This window comes from Budorcas taxicolor, chromosome 7 (genome assembly GCF_023091745.1).
Source record: "Budorcas taxicolor isolate Tak-1 chromosome 7, Takin1.1, whole genome shotgun sequence".
Taxonomy (NCBI): domain Eukaryota; kingdom Metazoa; phylum Chordata; class Mammalia; order Artiodactyla; family Bovidae; genus Budorcas; species Budorcas taxicolor.
In genome coordinates this window covers 94,193,697-94,207,008 of record NC_068916.1, presented here as the reverse complement: position 1 = coordinate 94,207,008, position 13,312 = coordinate 94,193,697, and the positions used below count along the sequence as shown (strand labels likewise).

The window sequence follows — 13,312 nt, the reverse complement described above, 5'->3', positions numbered from 1 at the left end:
ATCATGTCCTTGCAAATTTCACTATCAACCTAATAAATTCAGTGAGAGAAAATGGAATTCATATTCATTCCTTTTAACTGTTCTTCTCTCAAAGTTGAGAAACACACCACTTTTTTTAAAAGGGACTCACAAGGCTGTCATCTATCTTTGCATATATTCATGATTACTCACAAAACAGTCTGTTTTAGTTGAATGAATAATAATAGTTGTTAATTCTGTGTTATTTTATTATATATTTATTGTAAATACATTTATGCAATTATACATTATTATACAATTGTATGATAGTAAATAAATTTCAAACAAAAGGTTTGTTTCTCTTGATGTGGGGGTGGGTACTCGGGTTTCATGAACTTGAGGTTGTGAACTTCTTTGTAACCATTTTCTAGTCTGTTAGTGAATTCAGCACCGTGGAAGCATCAATTTTTAGAACTTTGAATTCCTAGGTGACGGTGACTGTAGCCCTTAACAGAATATTTGCTGCAGTTTGGTTTTAAATAAAGGCAGGCTTTTTGATTTAATTCAAGAAATAGTTACTGAATGTCTACCATGTGAAAGGCATTGTGCTAGGCTGGAACTTGAGGTAACTCCTTTAGCAATCAAAATAATACTACCACCTCATATCTACTCAAGGATAAACTCCTTCTACTATTATACTTCAAAAAATTAAAAGATGATTTGCTACCTTGCGGAAAAAGCAACTGGGATAAAATAGTTTGGTTTTGATTACACCTCTAATGGTTTAGATCACATTGACTACTTACATCAGATAAGGAGAAGATTTTCATTACACTTTTAGAGTAATTTAACATCTCAACTTAAGTGCCTAACATTTAAAATTTTTTGTAAGCCGTTGCTTTTCAGTATTATACAGAAAATACAACCTGGATAAAATGTCATCATATATGAAAGATAAAGTGGGTGGATTATCCCCCAGTAAATCTTTCATTAATAATTAACTAAGTAGTCTCTGCATTGAACATGTTACCATGTCCACAACCCTTGCTGAAGAGGTGACCCAGATGATTACGCTGTGTAGGATTTAAGGTTTCTCCTATCTTGTTGACTGGCCAGGGGTGGGCACCTGACCTGAGGACCAGACCCTTGGGTCCTTAACCTGGTCAGTGATTATGATGGAATCTGGGATAAAACATGTGTTGAGCCCATCATCCTTATTTATAGAATTTAAATTTGGAAAGAAAAACAGGTAACTGGTGATTCTCTAGAATGCAGCTATGAGGTTGAGAAAGTCACTAAAAGGAGATGGAGCTTGAGTCAAAAAGCATCGTGCAGGTCAGAGTTCTAGCAGGAAGTGATGTAGCTGAGAAAAGACCCAGAGCTGAGGAGACAAATAAGTCAGAAGTTAACAACAGAGAACCAGGATAAAGTTCTCCTGACTCCTGCTTACTGAGGTCCTTAAAGCTTTTGAAGCTTCCCTGGTAGCTCAGACAGTAAAGAGTCCGCCTGCAATGCAGAACGCCTGGGTTCAATCCATGGGTCAGGAAGATTCCCTGGAGAAGGAAATGGCAACCCACTCCAGTATTCTTTCCTGGAGAATTCCACAGAATTCTGGTGGGCTACAGTCCATAGGTTCACAGAGTCAGACACGACTGAGTGACTAACACATTCATTCATTCCATCTCTTGAGATCAGTGTAACTACAGTCCTGTTCTTAGGCTGATAACCCAAATTCCTTTCCACTGCATAATTAACCTGTTTGCAAATCTTCAATCTATGTTTCTGAATATATGATTTACCAAGTCTATGAAGATACACAGTGACTTTTTGGAAATATTTTATCTTAAACCTAACGCAGTGCCTAGAAGTTAGGAAGAGCTTAATCATTATTATCATTATTCTCTAGGTCACTCTGATCAAAGAAATTCATTTAAACTGGGTAACTTTCATGGTAATGGGGGTATGAATGACATCACCGTGGGAATTATTTAAAATCTCTTAGGTAACTAAAACTTGGCAGATTAGCTCAGTGAGTTACTGGATATGGTATACCAAGACAGCCAAGTTGTTGCTGTGATGTGTTTTCCAAACCACCTGCCCTTGTGGGGGCAGAATTTCCTATTATATGCATTCTAATGAAAGGGGAAATGCCATTGTCCATTACAGAAGCTGAGTGTGAGTGATAAGCCCTCCGGCTATGACCCCAGGCACCTGGGGAGTGAGCTAGTGATTTAGGTTGCCCGTATGACACTCAGGTCCTGGGATTCTGAATCTTGAGAGAGTGACAAAGACATAGGATCACCAGGGAAGTTTCAAAAGTTCATAGTTTTATACTTTAAAATGGATCAGTATTTTTATCTTTGCATCTACATATATATATATATATATATATATCCAAAACTGCTTAAAAAATCAATTTATAGAAACAACAGTCAAGCTCAATATAGAAATAGGCACTAAACTTTGGAGGATCCGGCAACTTTGTGTAGATATTCTGAGACAGTTTTGCTGTCGTAATCCTCCACTTCTTATGAGGCTTGATGCCTATAAATAACTTTACAAAACTATTACAAAATAGGATTGACATTTTCTCTAGTGCAAAAGGTACTTTTAAGAGCCTATAAGAGATGTCAGGGGAAGGACTGGACATACTGTTCTCTCAAAGGCATACTTTCAGATCTTGAAAAGACTAGATTCTAATTGGAGCTTGTATATGCAAAAAAAAAAAAAAAAGTACTGCATATAACAATGAGAATTCTGAGAATTCTTATAGAAAAAAGCTACAAGTGATCTCAGACTGAAACACATTACAGGAATTGCTGCTTGAAGGTTTTTTTTTTTTTGCAAATAAAGAAATTTTAATTTTTAGTAATTCAAACATGGATATTTCATATGCTAAATATTCAGTTTCTCAATATTCAGCTTTCTCACTTTGGCCTTTATTAACCACAACTCTTTATTACTTTGTGAATTTTACAAAGATAAATAATATCTGTTGTGATTCTCTCAAAATTCAAATATCTCCAAGCTTTGATCATAAAAAATTGTCCTTGAAACAGTCATTTTTTGGTTTATTTTCAGGCCAGTTCTAAAAGTCTAAATGCATCCTCTAATTCTTCCAACTTTCCAAGCCAGATCTCTCTATAAGGTCATGGTAGGATATTTCTCAATCAGGTTTGAGAGAATTTATTAAATTCCCATAATCTTCTTTCTCTCAGATCTCTTTCTGCAATAATTTTTTTTAAAAGTTCATTAGGAAATTTAGGAAAAAAAACTGATTAACAAAAAGCAAATAAAAATCACTAATTCTACTACAGAGGGACAACCACTGTAGTATTTTGGCATGCACCTTCCCAGTTTTATCTAGCGTGTGTATGTACAATATATATTTCAAAAAAGGACATGCAACATACTGTTTCATAATTTTTAAATTAAATTATATGTTTTTGGAATACTTTTGTGTCAAATGCCATTAGGTATTCTCTACCAGTTTTTAATTGCTTTCTAATGTTTTACTGTGTATATATCTACCTCAGCTTATTTAATGAATTCCCTACTCATTAATTTTTAAAACACATATTAAGTATTTGACACTTAAGATTTGGGTACTTTTAATGAAATAAGCTCTATACAGTCAGCAAAAACAAGACCAGGAGCTGACTGTGGCTCAGATCATGAATTCCTTATTGCCGGATTCAGACTTAAATTGAAGAAAGTGGGGAAAACCACTAGACCATTCAGGAATGACCTAAATCAAATCCCTTATGATTAAACAGTGGAAGTGAAAAATAGATTTAAGGGACTAGATCTGATGGACAGAGTGCCTGATGAACTATGGATGGAAGTTTGTGACATTGAACAGGAGACAGGGATCAGTACCTGGAAAAGGTACAGGGATCAGTACATGGGAAAGAAATGCATAAAAGCAGAATGGCTGTCTGGGGAGGCCTTACAAATAGCTGTGAAAAGAAGAGAAAAAGCAAAGGAGAAAAGGAAAGATATAAGCATCTGAATGCAGAGTTCCAAAGAATATCAAGGAGAGATAGGAAAGTGTTCCTCAGCGATCAATGCAAAGAAATAGAGGAAAACAGCAGAATGGGAAAGACTAGAGATCTCTTCAAGAAAATTAGAGATACCAAGGGAACATTTCATGCAAAGATGGGCTCGATAAAGGACAGAAATGGTCTGGACCTAACAGAAGCAGAAGATATTAAGAAGAGGTGGCAAGAATACACAGAAGAACTGTACAAAAAAGAGCTTCATGACCCAGATAATCACGATGGTGTGATCACTCACCTAGAGCCAGACATCCTGGAATCTGAAGTCAAGTGGGCCTTAGAAAGCATCACTACGAACAAAGCTAGTGGAGGTGATGGAATTCTAGCTGAGCTATTTCAAATCCTAAAAGATGATGCTGTGAAAGTGTTGCACTCAATATGCCAGCAAATTTGGAAAACCCAGCAGTGGCCACAGGACTGGAAAAGGTCAGTTTTTATCCTAATCCCAAAGAAAGGCAGTGCCAAAGAATGCTCAAACTACTGCACAATTGCACTCATCTCACACGCTAGTAAAGTAATGCTCAAAATTCTCCAAGCCAGGCTTCAGCAGTACGTGAACCATGAACTTCCAGATGTTCAAGCTGGTTTTAGAAAAGGCAGAGGAACCAGAGATCAAATTGCCAACATACGCTGGATCATCGAAAAAGAGAGTTCCAGAAAAACATCTATTTCTGCTTTATTGACTACACCAAAGCCTTTGACTGTGTGGATCACAATAAACAAGAGATGGGAATACCAGACCACCTCTATGCAGGTCAGGAAGCAACAGTTAGAACTGGACATGGAACAACAGACTGGTTCCAAATAGGAAAAGGAGTACGTCAAAGCTGTATATTGTTACCCTGCTCATTTAACTTATATGCAGAGTACATCATGAGAAATGCTGGGCTGGATGAAGCACAAGCTGGAATCAAGATTGCCGGGAGAAATATCAATAACCTCAGATATGCAGATGATGCCACCCTTATGGCAGAAAGTGAAGAGGAACTAAAGAGCCTCTTGATGAAAGTGAAAGAGGAGAGTGAAAAAGTTGGCTTTAAACTCAACATTCAGAAAACGAAGATCATGGCATCTGGTCCCATCACTTCATGGGAAATAGATGGGGAAACAGTGGACATAGTGTCAGATTTTATTTTTTTGGGCTCCAAAATCACTGCAGATGGTCATTGCAGCCATGAAATTAAAAGACGCTTACTCCTTGGAAGGAAAGTTATGACCAACCTAGATAGTATATTCAAAAGCAGAGACATTACTTTGCCAACAAAGGCCTGTTTAGTCAAGGCTTTGGTTTTTCCAGTGGTCATGTATGGATGTGAGAGTTGGACTGTGAAGAAAGCTGAGCGCCAAAGAATTGATGCTTTTGAACTGTGGTGTTGGAGAAGAGTCTTGAGAGTGCCTTGGACTGCAAGGAGATCCAACCAGTCCCTTCTGAAGGAGATCAACCCTGGAATTTCATTGGAGGGAATGATGCTGAAGCTGAAACTCCAGTACTTTGACCACCTAATGAGAAGAGTTGACTCATTGGAAAAGACCCTGAGGGAGGGATTGGGAGCAGGAGGAGAAGGGCATGACAGAGGATGACATGGCTGGATGGCATCACCGAGTCGATGGATATGAGTCTGAGTGAACTCCTGGAGTTGGTGATGGACAGGGAGGCCTGGCGTGCTGTGATTCATGGGGTCTCAAAGAGTTGGACATAACTGAGTGACTGAACTGAACTGAATGAAATAATGAAAATAATAAATAATATTTGAAAATAAACACATTTCTTCTAAATGTTTTATAAAAGCATATGACAGAAGTAAATAAATATCCTTTGCCACTGATTATAAAATTAGTTCTGTGGGGGTCATGTGGAGCCAGTCATTTTAGAAAGCTGAATTTTCTGCAGCTTAGCTTCTTTAAAAAACACAGAAACTCCCTGATACAGCTAATAATTTGGGTTAGCACTGTGTTTTGCTTCCTAACTACTTAATAACTAAGGATTGTCATGATGAAAACAAGGTATTATTCTGGTTTATAATATTTGCCCTTAGACTAAATTAGATCTCAGTTTTTTTTTAGTTCTTTTGTCTGCCATTAATGAGTTTTATTCTTCCTGTGTTGACAGATACCAACTTTTAATTCCTCATCTGCTTGAGCAATATTTTTGCAAATAATTTTTTAAAAACACATTCTTCTCTTGCTTTAGTCAAAAGAATACAGTAGATACTGTGGTTGTTACTTTATTTTTAATATTAAGAGTGCAGATTTACCTATATACTTCCAGACATTTTAATATTCCTCTTTAGAAACTGTAGGATGAGTTAAATTTTTAATATATTCCTTATAGAGTAAGTATCTTGCTTTTTCTATTTTAATACCTTACTTTTGAAATTCTGCATTCTGGCATCATACTAGAAAAAGACCCAGATTCTTCAAGGCTAACTGCAATAGGATGTAGTCAGTGAAAGAGCCAACTGGCAGGATAGAAAGACTACTTAGAAAACAAGTGAAACTGTCAAAGGAGACAAGTTGGATCAATCAAGTAATTACATGAACTCCGAAAAACTGATCTAAAATCACCATGGGACTTGATCAGAGGGCAGGAAATATGTTCAAGGATGAAAAGAATAGAACAGAACTACTCCAAGGTTATTATTATTATTTTTTTACAGAACAAAAATCTTATGGAGATTCTCATATTCAGCTTCTCTGATGAAACAGGCAGGCTGTTTTCTGCCAGTGCCTCAGCTTGTTGCTCAAGTCCTTCTCACATATTAAAGTTTTACCTTTCATGGTTCCCTTAGGAAACCATAAACAGGAATTTGGGTTTATCCAGTGTCTTCCAAAAGGTTTTCAGTTTCCTATTTGGTTGCATTTGTTCAGAAGTCTTCTTCCTGTCCTCCACCTAAGCCTATTGATGTTCTACTTCTGCAAGTTTATCAAATCTAAAAGGCTATTCATATGAAATGTACTCTTTTGAAAAATATATACTATGAAGAGAAAACACTACCAAGAAGACTATAACAGAATTGTGTAGTCATCAGTTGTAAGATGCATTGCAAATTCAGAGATGTTAAATTGTGGGAAAAAAAAAATTGTGCACCTTAGAATAGACAAAATGGAGCACTTTACAGCTTTTTCTCCCATCCCTTGAAAAAAAATCTGGATGTGTATGCTTCTTCCTTTAAACAGAACTCACCATATTTTGTCCTATACTGTAATTTTTTTAGACTTAAAAAAAAATCTCATGTTTTAAACCATAAGTCACTTTAGCCAGGTCATATCTGGCTAATGCTAATGTTAAATTAAAAAGTGAAATCTCCACCTTATTAGATATCTTCAGGTTCTTCGAAAAGTAGATTGGAATAAATTCCACGAATGGTCAGCACTGGCAAAAGGGGGAGATACACTTCACTGAGGGCAGCTACACATAGTACCTTAAACTTGAGTAATAAATGGGAAAAAATCCAAGAATCGTAATGAAATTATAGACTTAGAACTATCACTGGTATGCCAAGAAACTGACATAGGAGTTATGGTAGACAGCATTCTGAAGATAGCCCCAGTAGCTACTTCAGCCAGAACTTGCTAGTTATCAGAAGCGAGGGTTCTGGAGCAATAAAATAAAATAATAGCAGTCATTATTATGCTTTTTCACTATCAGCAGTCATTCTGGGAGTGTACTCAGAATAATGCAAACTGTTTTAGATCCTGAATTTCTTAAAAAAACAACAAGGTATGTAGCTGTGGGGTTCTAAAAATCTTCTAAAATGACCAGAGGAATGGATATCTTTTCCATTATAAGGAAAAGAATAAAATACACTCCTCTTTAGTATGGATAAATCTGATCTCAGGCATGTAGGATCCTGTTGTTATTTGTTAGTTCCTAAGTTGTGTCCGACTCTGCAACCCCATGGACTGTAGCCTACCAGGCTCCTCTGTCCATGGGATTTTTCAGGCAAGAATATGGGAGTGGGTTGCCATTTCCTTATCCAGGAGACCTTCCTGACCTGGGATCAAATCCAGGTCTCTGACATTGGCAGGCAGATTCTTTACCACTGAGCCACCTGGGAAGCCCCACGTAGGATCTTAGATTATACAGTTAAAATAAAAGTAGAAAAGGATGAGATAAACACAGACTTATTCATTGGGCTGCAGAATTGAAAGGGACCCTGTGGTTGCTGTTTGAGTTCTGCTGCTTGCCTCTTGGCTACTTAGGAGGTTCTAGTTAGAAAGCCTGTGCTTCTGGTCTGGAGGCCAAGGGAACAAGAAGATGCGAGAGCAGCCCATGGTTTGCCGCCCTTTGCCGCTTGTCAAGAAACTCAAGCTAAAAAGTTTGCCATAGCAATTCTCTCATTTGGGAAGTAGGCTTCTAGTTCTTCATTTGTCTGAAGGGATTAAGTATGGCCTGTTGTGACAGGTTTCAGAAACACATTAAGACACATGAATTGAGAACATTTATGCAGTGAGATGAGAACAAGAGGAGTAAGATGAAGTGCCAGGGCATCTGATTTTAGGTTTTAAACTTTTAGCTAGGAGAGATAAGACAGCAGTTTGCTTATATTTGCTCCTGATTTGCTTAAATTTGCCACTAGAGTATATATAAGTTCCATGAGGTTACAGATTTTTGTGTTTTGATCACTACAGTATTCCCACCACTTAAAAATAGCATCTGGGACTCTGTAGGTGGGTTAACAGGTATTTTCTGAATGGGTGTTCCATACATAATTTTACCCTTGTAACTTTAGTAAGGATCATCTTAGTCTTAGTATTTTAAGGAATGTTACTTAATGTTTACCTTCTTTAATGTGCTGATCTTAGAAATCTAGTTTTTAAAATATCTATAAAAATCAATTACTCAAGACCTTCTAATTCTATACACTTCCAAATTAACATTTTCTTTGATTTTGTTGATTCTAAAAAAACAGAAATACTACTGTTAAGTGGATCTTAACCCTTAGTGGTAAAGGTAGCACAATGTTATAAAAACTAATTTTGAGAGTCAGTCTATCAGAAAACACTGAATGCACCTATTTATGATGTTGAGTAGTGAGAGACCTTTTTTTTAAAATTTATTTTTAACTGAAGCATAATTGCTTCACAGTACTGTGTTGCTTTCTACCAAACATCAACATAAGAGACCTTTCCCCCCCTGAAATCCATCTTTAAACTTGCACAGAAAAATCTGAAAGATGCTGTGCTGCAACTCATGCAGACATGCCAGTCACAGCAACCTTGGCCTATGTGCCAGTCAAGTGCCGTATGTGGGCACACACAGCAGGAATGCAAACAGTCTTGACAGTTTATTTAAGTTTCCTAAGGGTCGCAGGGTCGCACATGACTGAGCAACTGAACTGAACTCAACTGAACCTAGATAGCATATTAAAAAGCAGACACATCACTTTGCCAACAAAGGTCCATCTAGTCAAGGCTATGGTTTTTCCAGTGGTCATGTATGGATGTGAGAGTTGGACTGTGAAGAAAGCTGAGTGCCAAAGAATTGATGCTTTTGAACTGTGGTGTTGGAGAAGACTCTTGAGAGTCCCTTGGACTGCAAGGAGATCCAACCAGTCCATTCTGAAGGAGATCAGCCCTGGGATTTCTTTGGAAGCACTGATGCTAAAGCTGAAACTCCAGTACTTTGGCCACTTCATGCGAAGAGTTGACTCATTGGAAAAGACTCTGATGCTGGGAGGGATTAGGGGCAGGAGGAGAAGGGGACTACAGAGGATGAGATGGCTGATGGCATCACTGACTCGATGGACGTGAGTTTGAGTGAACTCCAGGAGTTGGTGATAGACAGGGAGGCCTGGTGTGCTGCGATTCATGGGGTTGCAGAGTTGGACACGACTGAGAGACTGAACTGAACTGAACTGAAGCTCTGGTGAGAGGATCAGTAAATGAAAATATGCTATAAGCAATTATTACACTGAAAACCATCTTTGATTTCCCAAATATCAATGTTTAAGTGGCTCTTTTCCTTTTATTGATTTTAACCCTAGGTAAAATAGAATATCATTGTTTATCAAATAATAAGGTATAACTTTTTATTCCATTCACTTATTCATTAACCAAAGCATTTACTGTGTACCTACAATGTACAGGCACTATGGTGGCAGTGGGAATAAAGCACTACAAGGAGGAACAGGGTCTGTGCGCTCCGAGAATGATTATCCCACTGAGGAACAACATTTAGATCAGAGTTTAACCATCTCACACAGAGAGCGATAGTGATGCGGAGTACATGGCATTCAATCTTAGATTCTTTTTCATTATTGGACTGACTGAGGAAAACAAGAAAAACAAAACAACCATTTCAAATAGGATAATATGAATGGGTGTATCTGACTTTGGATTAACCTTACTTTCTAAAAAGTAGAAGGATTTTAAAGAGAAACTGGTAAAACTCCACGAAATGAGCACATACTATTTCATTTAGTATTTACAACAAGGAAATTTAAATAACATTATTTAATATTTAAATTTTATTTTAAAAATTACTTAAATTTAAAGACGTTAGCTTAAATAATAGCCCTAAGATTATACTGCTGGTTAGTAGTAAACCAAGAAACTAGGATTCAAAAGTAGGCAATCTGATTCTAGATTTCTACTCTTACCCCCTATGCTTGGTTGCCTAATTTTGAGGACTGAGTAAAATGAAAGAAACAAATTACAGTGGAAAACTAAAGTTGGAGAGAACCGACAAAAGCAAGTAACAAGAAGATTATAGTCTATGAAACAAATTTTAAAGTAAATAAAGCAGTCATTTTATATATAAATCAAAATAACTCATGGACTACACAATTTTAGAGACCTTTAATGTTTAAGGAAAACAAAATTACTAGCATATAAGTAATTTCAATATTTTAAGAAGGTTAAAGAAAGCTAAAGGTTTAGCCAAATTAACACAAGAGAATCCCAGGGACAGGGGAGCCTGGTGGGCTGCCATCTCTGGGGTCGCACAGAGTCGGACACGACTGAAGCGACTTAGCAGCAGTAGCAGCAGCAGAGATTAACAGATTTACTTTCAGCTTTGTAGAGAAATAAAAGAAGTCAAAAAGGGACTGTATGTATGTATTACAGTGGTGGGCTGTCTATGAAAACCATTTTTAAAAACTGTTTATTTTAGATTCATGTATAGCTGATCAGCAATGTAAAGATAGTTTAAGGTAGACGGCAAAGGCTATCAGTCATATGCATACATATTCATTCTCCGCCAGAGAATCACTTTGATTTTATTTTTTACCTGATGGAGTGATGTCCTGAAGTGTAGTCCAGTTTTCCAAATTTTTGTATTCTGTAGCCATGCTTCTCCATGACATCCATCCATGTCGTGTAATTTGGATCTAAGCCCTTAAAGTTATTCCAAGATTCTGTTAAGTGAGTGAAGAGCCCACTCCACATGGCTGGTGGAAAAAAAAAATGGGATCAGTGTAAACAAGGCTTAACAATTTATTTTAATGACTGAGACAATTATACCAAGAGAGAAAAGAGATTATTAGTTTAGAGTTCAGGCTCTGCAATAAGATAAACCTGCATTAGGGGTTTTACCTAACATTTTTGATTGTTACCTCGTTTTATTAAGGGGAAAACTGAAATGAGTTCCTATTTCCACTTTACAGGTGAATCTCTAAGGCTTACAGGTCAGGTTGTTTAAGGCAAATAGATGGAATTAAATATAAAGCCTATCTTACTTGAGTTTCTTTCAATCATAAAAATAATCACTATGTATGTATTGGTCAACTTTCCACGCTGGTCAAATGAAGTACAGATCTCATTTCCCCAAAATTCCCAAGGATTTTCCTTGTTTCTTGTCTTGTTACCGGCTTACCACAAAAAAGTTAAGTGTACTTTTTAAGTGTAATTTTTAGTTGTCTTCTCTCTTATTTTCTACAGCTATGATTGTTTAGTCAATAAATCTTTTCCCAAATATTAACAGGAGTAAAGGGAGAAATAGACACAAATACTAGGGGACTTCAATACCCCACTTTCAACAGCAAATAGATCTTTCAGACAGAAAATCAAAAAGGAAACACTAGACTACCTGTTAGAACAGATGGACTTAACCTTTTCAGAACATTCCATCCAAACACACAGAAAGTACATTCTTTTCAAGTGCAAATGAAATATTCTCCAGGAATATCATATGTTAGGTCATACAACAAGACTTAGTAATTAAATTTACCAAGACTTAAATTCTCAAGAATTTAAGAAATTTAAAAATCAATCAAGCATCTTTTCTGACCACAATGATATGAAACTAGAATCAATCACAAGAAGAAAACTGGAAAACTCACAAATATGTGGAGATTAAGCAACATGCTCCTAAACAACCAATAGGCCAAAGAAGAAAAGAGAAAAAACTATTTCGAGACAAATGAAAATGGAAATACAGCATAGCAACACAAATGGCATGCAGCAGAAAGCATTTCTAAGAGGGAAGGTCATAGCTATAAATACCTTGCTGTGGTATCAGTCGTAATGTCTCCTCTTTAATTTCTGAGTCCTTTTTTTTTTTTGGAAAGTATAGCTAAGGATTTGTCCATTTTATTAAAAAAAAAAAGAACTTAGTTTTATTATTTTTTCTGTTGTGCTTTTAGTCTCTACTTCATTTATTTCCACTTTGATCTTTGTTTTCTTTCTTCTACTAACTTTGGGCTTAGTTTGTTCTTTTTTAAAAATCACTGGCTCTGCAGCTATTATTTCCACTTTGATCTTTGTTTTCTTTCTTCTACTAACTTTGGGCTTAGTTTGTTCTTTTTTAAAAATCACTGGCTCTGCAGCTATGTCCCAGTCATTGACCTTGGTCCTGGGGACACAAGCGTTAGTAAGGCCCCAGTGTTTGGAGCTTAGCTTTGCCTCATTGTTGCTGGTTTTGTGGGAGGGAGCATTATGACTGTATATTGCTAGAAGTGTTGCACGGTGCACATAAACCTAATCTGACTGATTCAGCTCATGAAAATGTTCTTACTCTCTCTAGAATATGGTGTATACCTTAAACTAACACAGTGCTTTATGTCAATTATTTCTCAGTAAAGCAGGAAAAAAAAAAAACCTTTTCCTTTTTCTGTGTACACATGTAGTAGGGTTGAATCCTTTTCTCGTCTAACAAAATGCTTTCTTTTTTTATTTTTTAAAATTTTTTAATTTTTTAATTTTTATTATTATTATTTTTTTTACAAAATGCTTTCTTTATGAGAAGTGGAATAGGGTATCACCTGGCATTGAATCCCAACACTGCTAGACCTTTGATAAGTTATAACCTTCCAGTACTTTAGTTTTCATCTGCAAAATGTTTATAACAACAATTT

At 36.5% G+C, this 13,312-nt stretch overlaps 1 protein-coding gene across 1 annotated transcript in view; it reads right to left on the bottom strand.

The window, feature by feature from the left end:
* Window positions 1–13,312, bottom strand: part of ARSK (arylsulfatase family member K) — a 54,778-nt gene that overhangs the window by 31,640 nt on the left and 9,826 nt on the right. Inside the window, exon 3 of the mRNA XM_052644025.1 lies at window positions 11,248–11,407. Coding sequence (XP_052499985.1) covers window positions 11,248–11,407 — 160 coding nt within the window. The remainder of the gene's footprint in view (window positions 1–11,247; window positions 11,408–13,312) is intronic.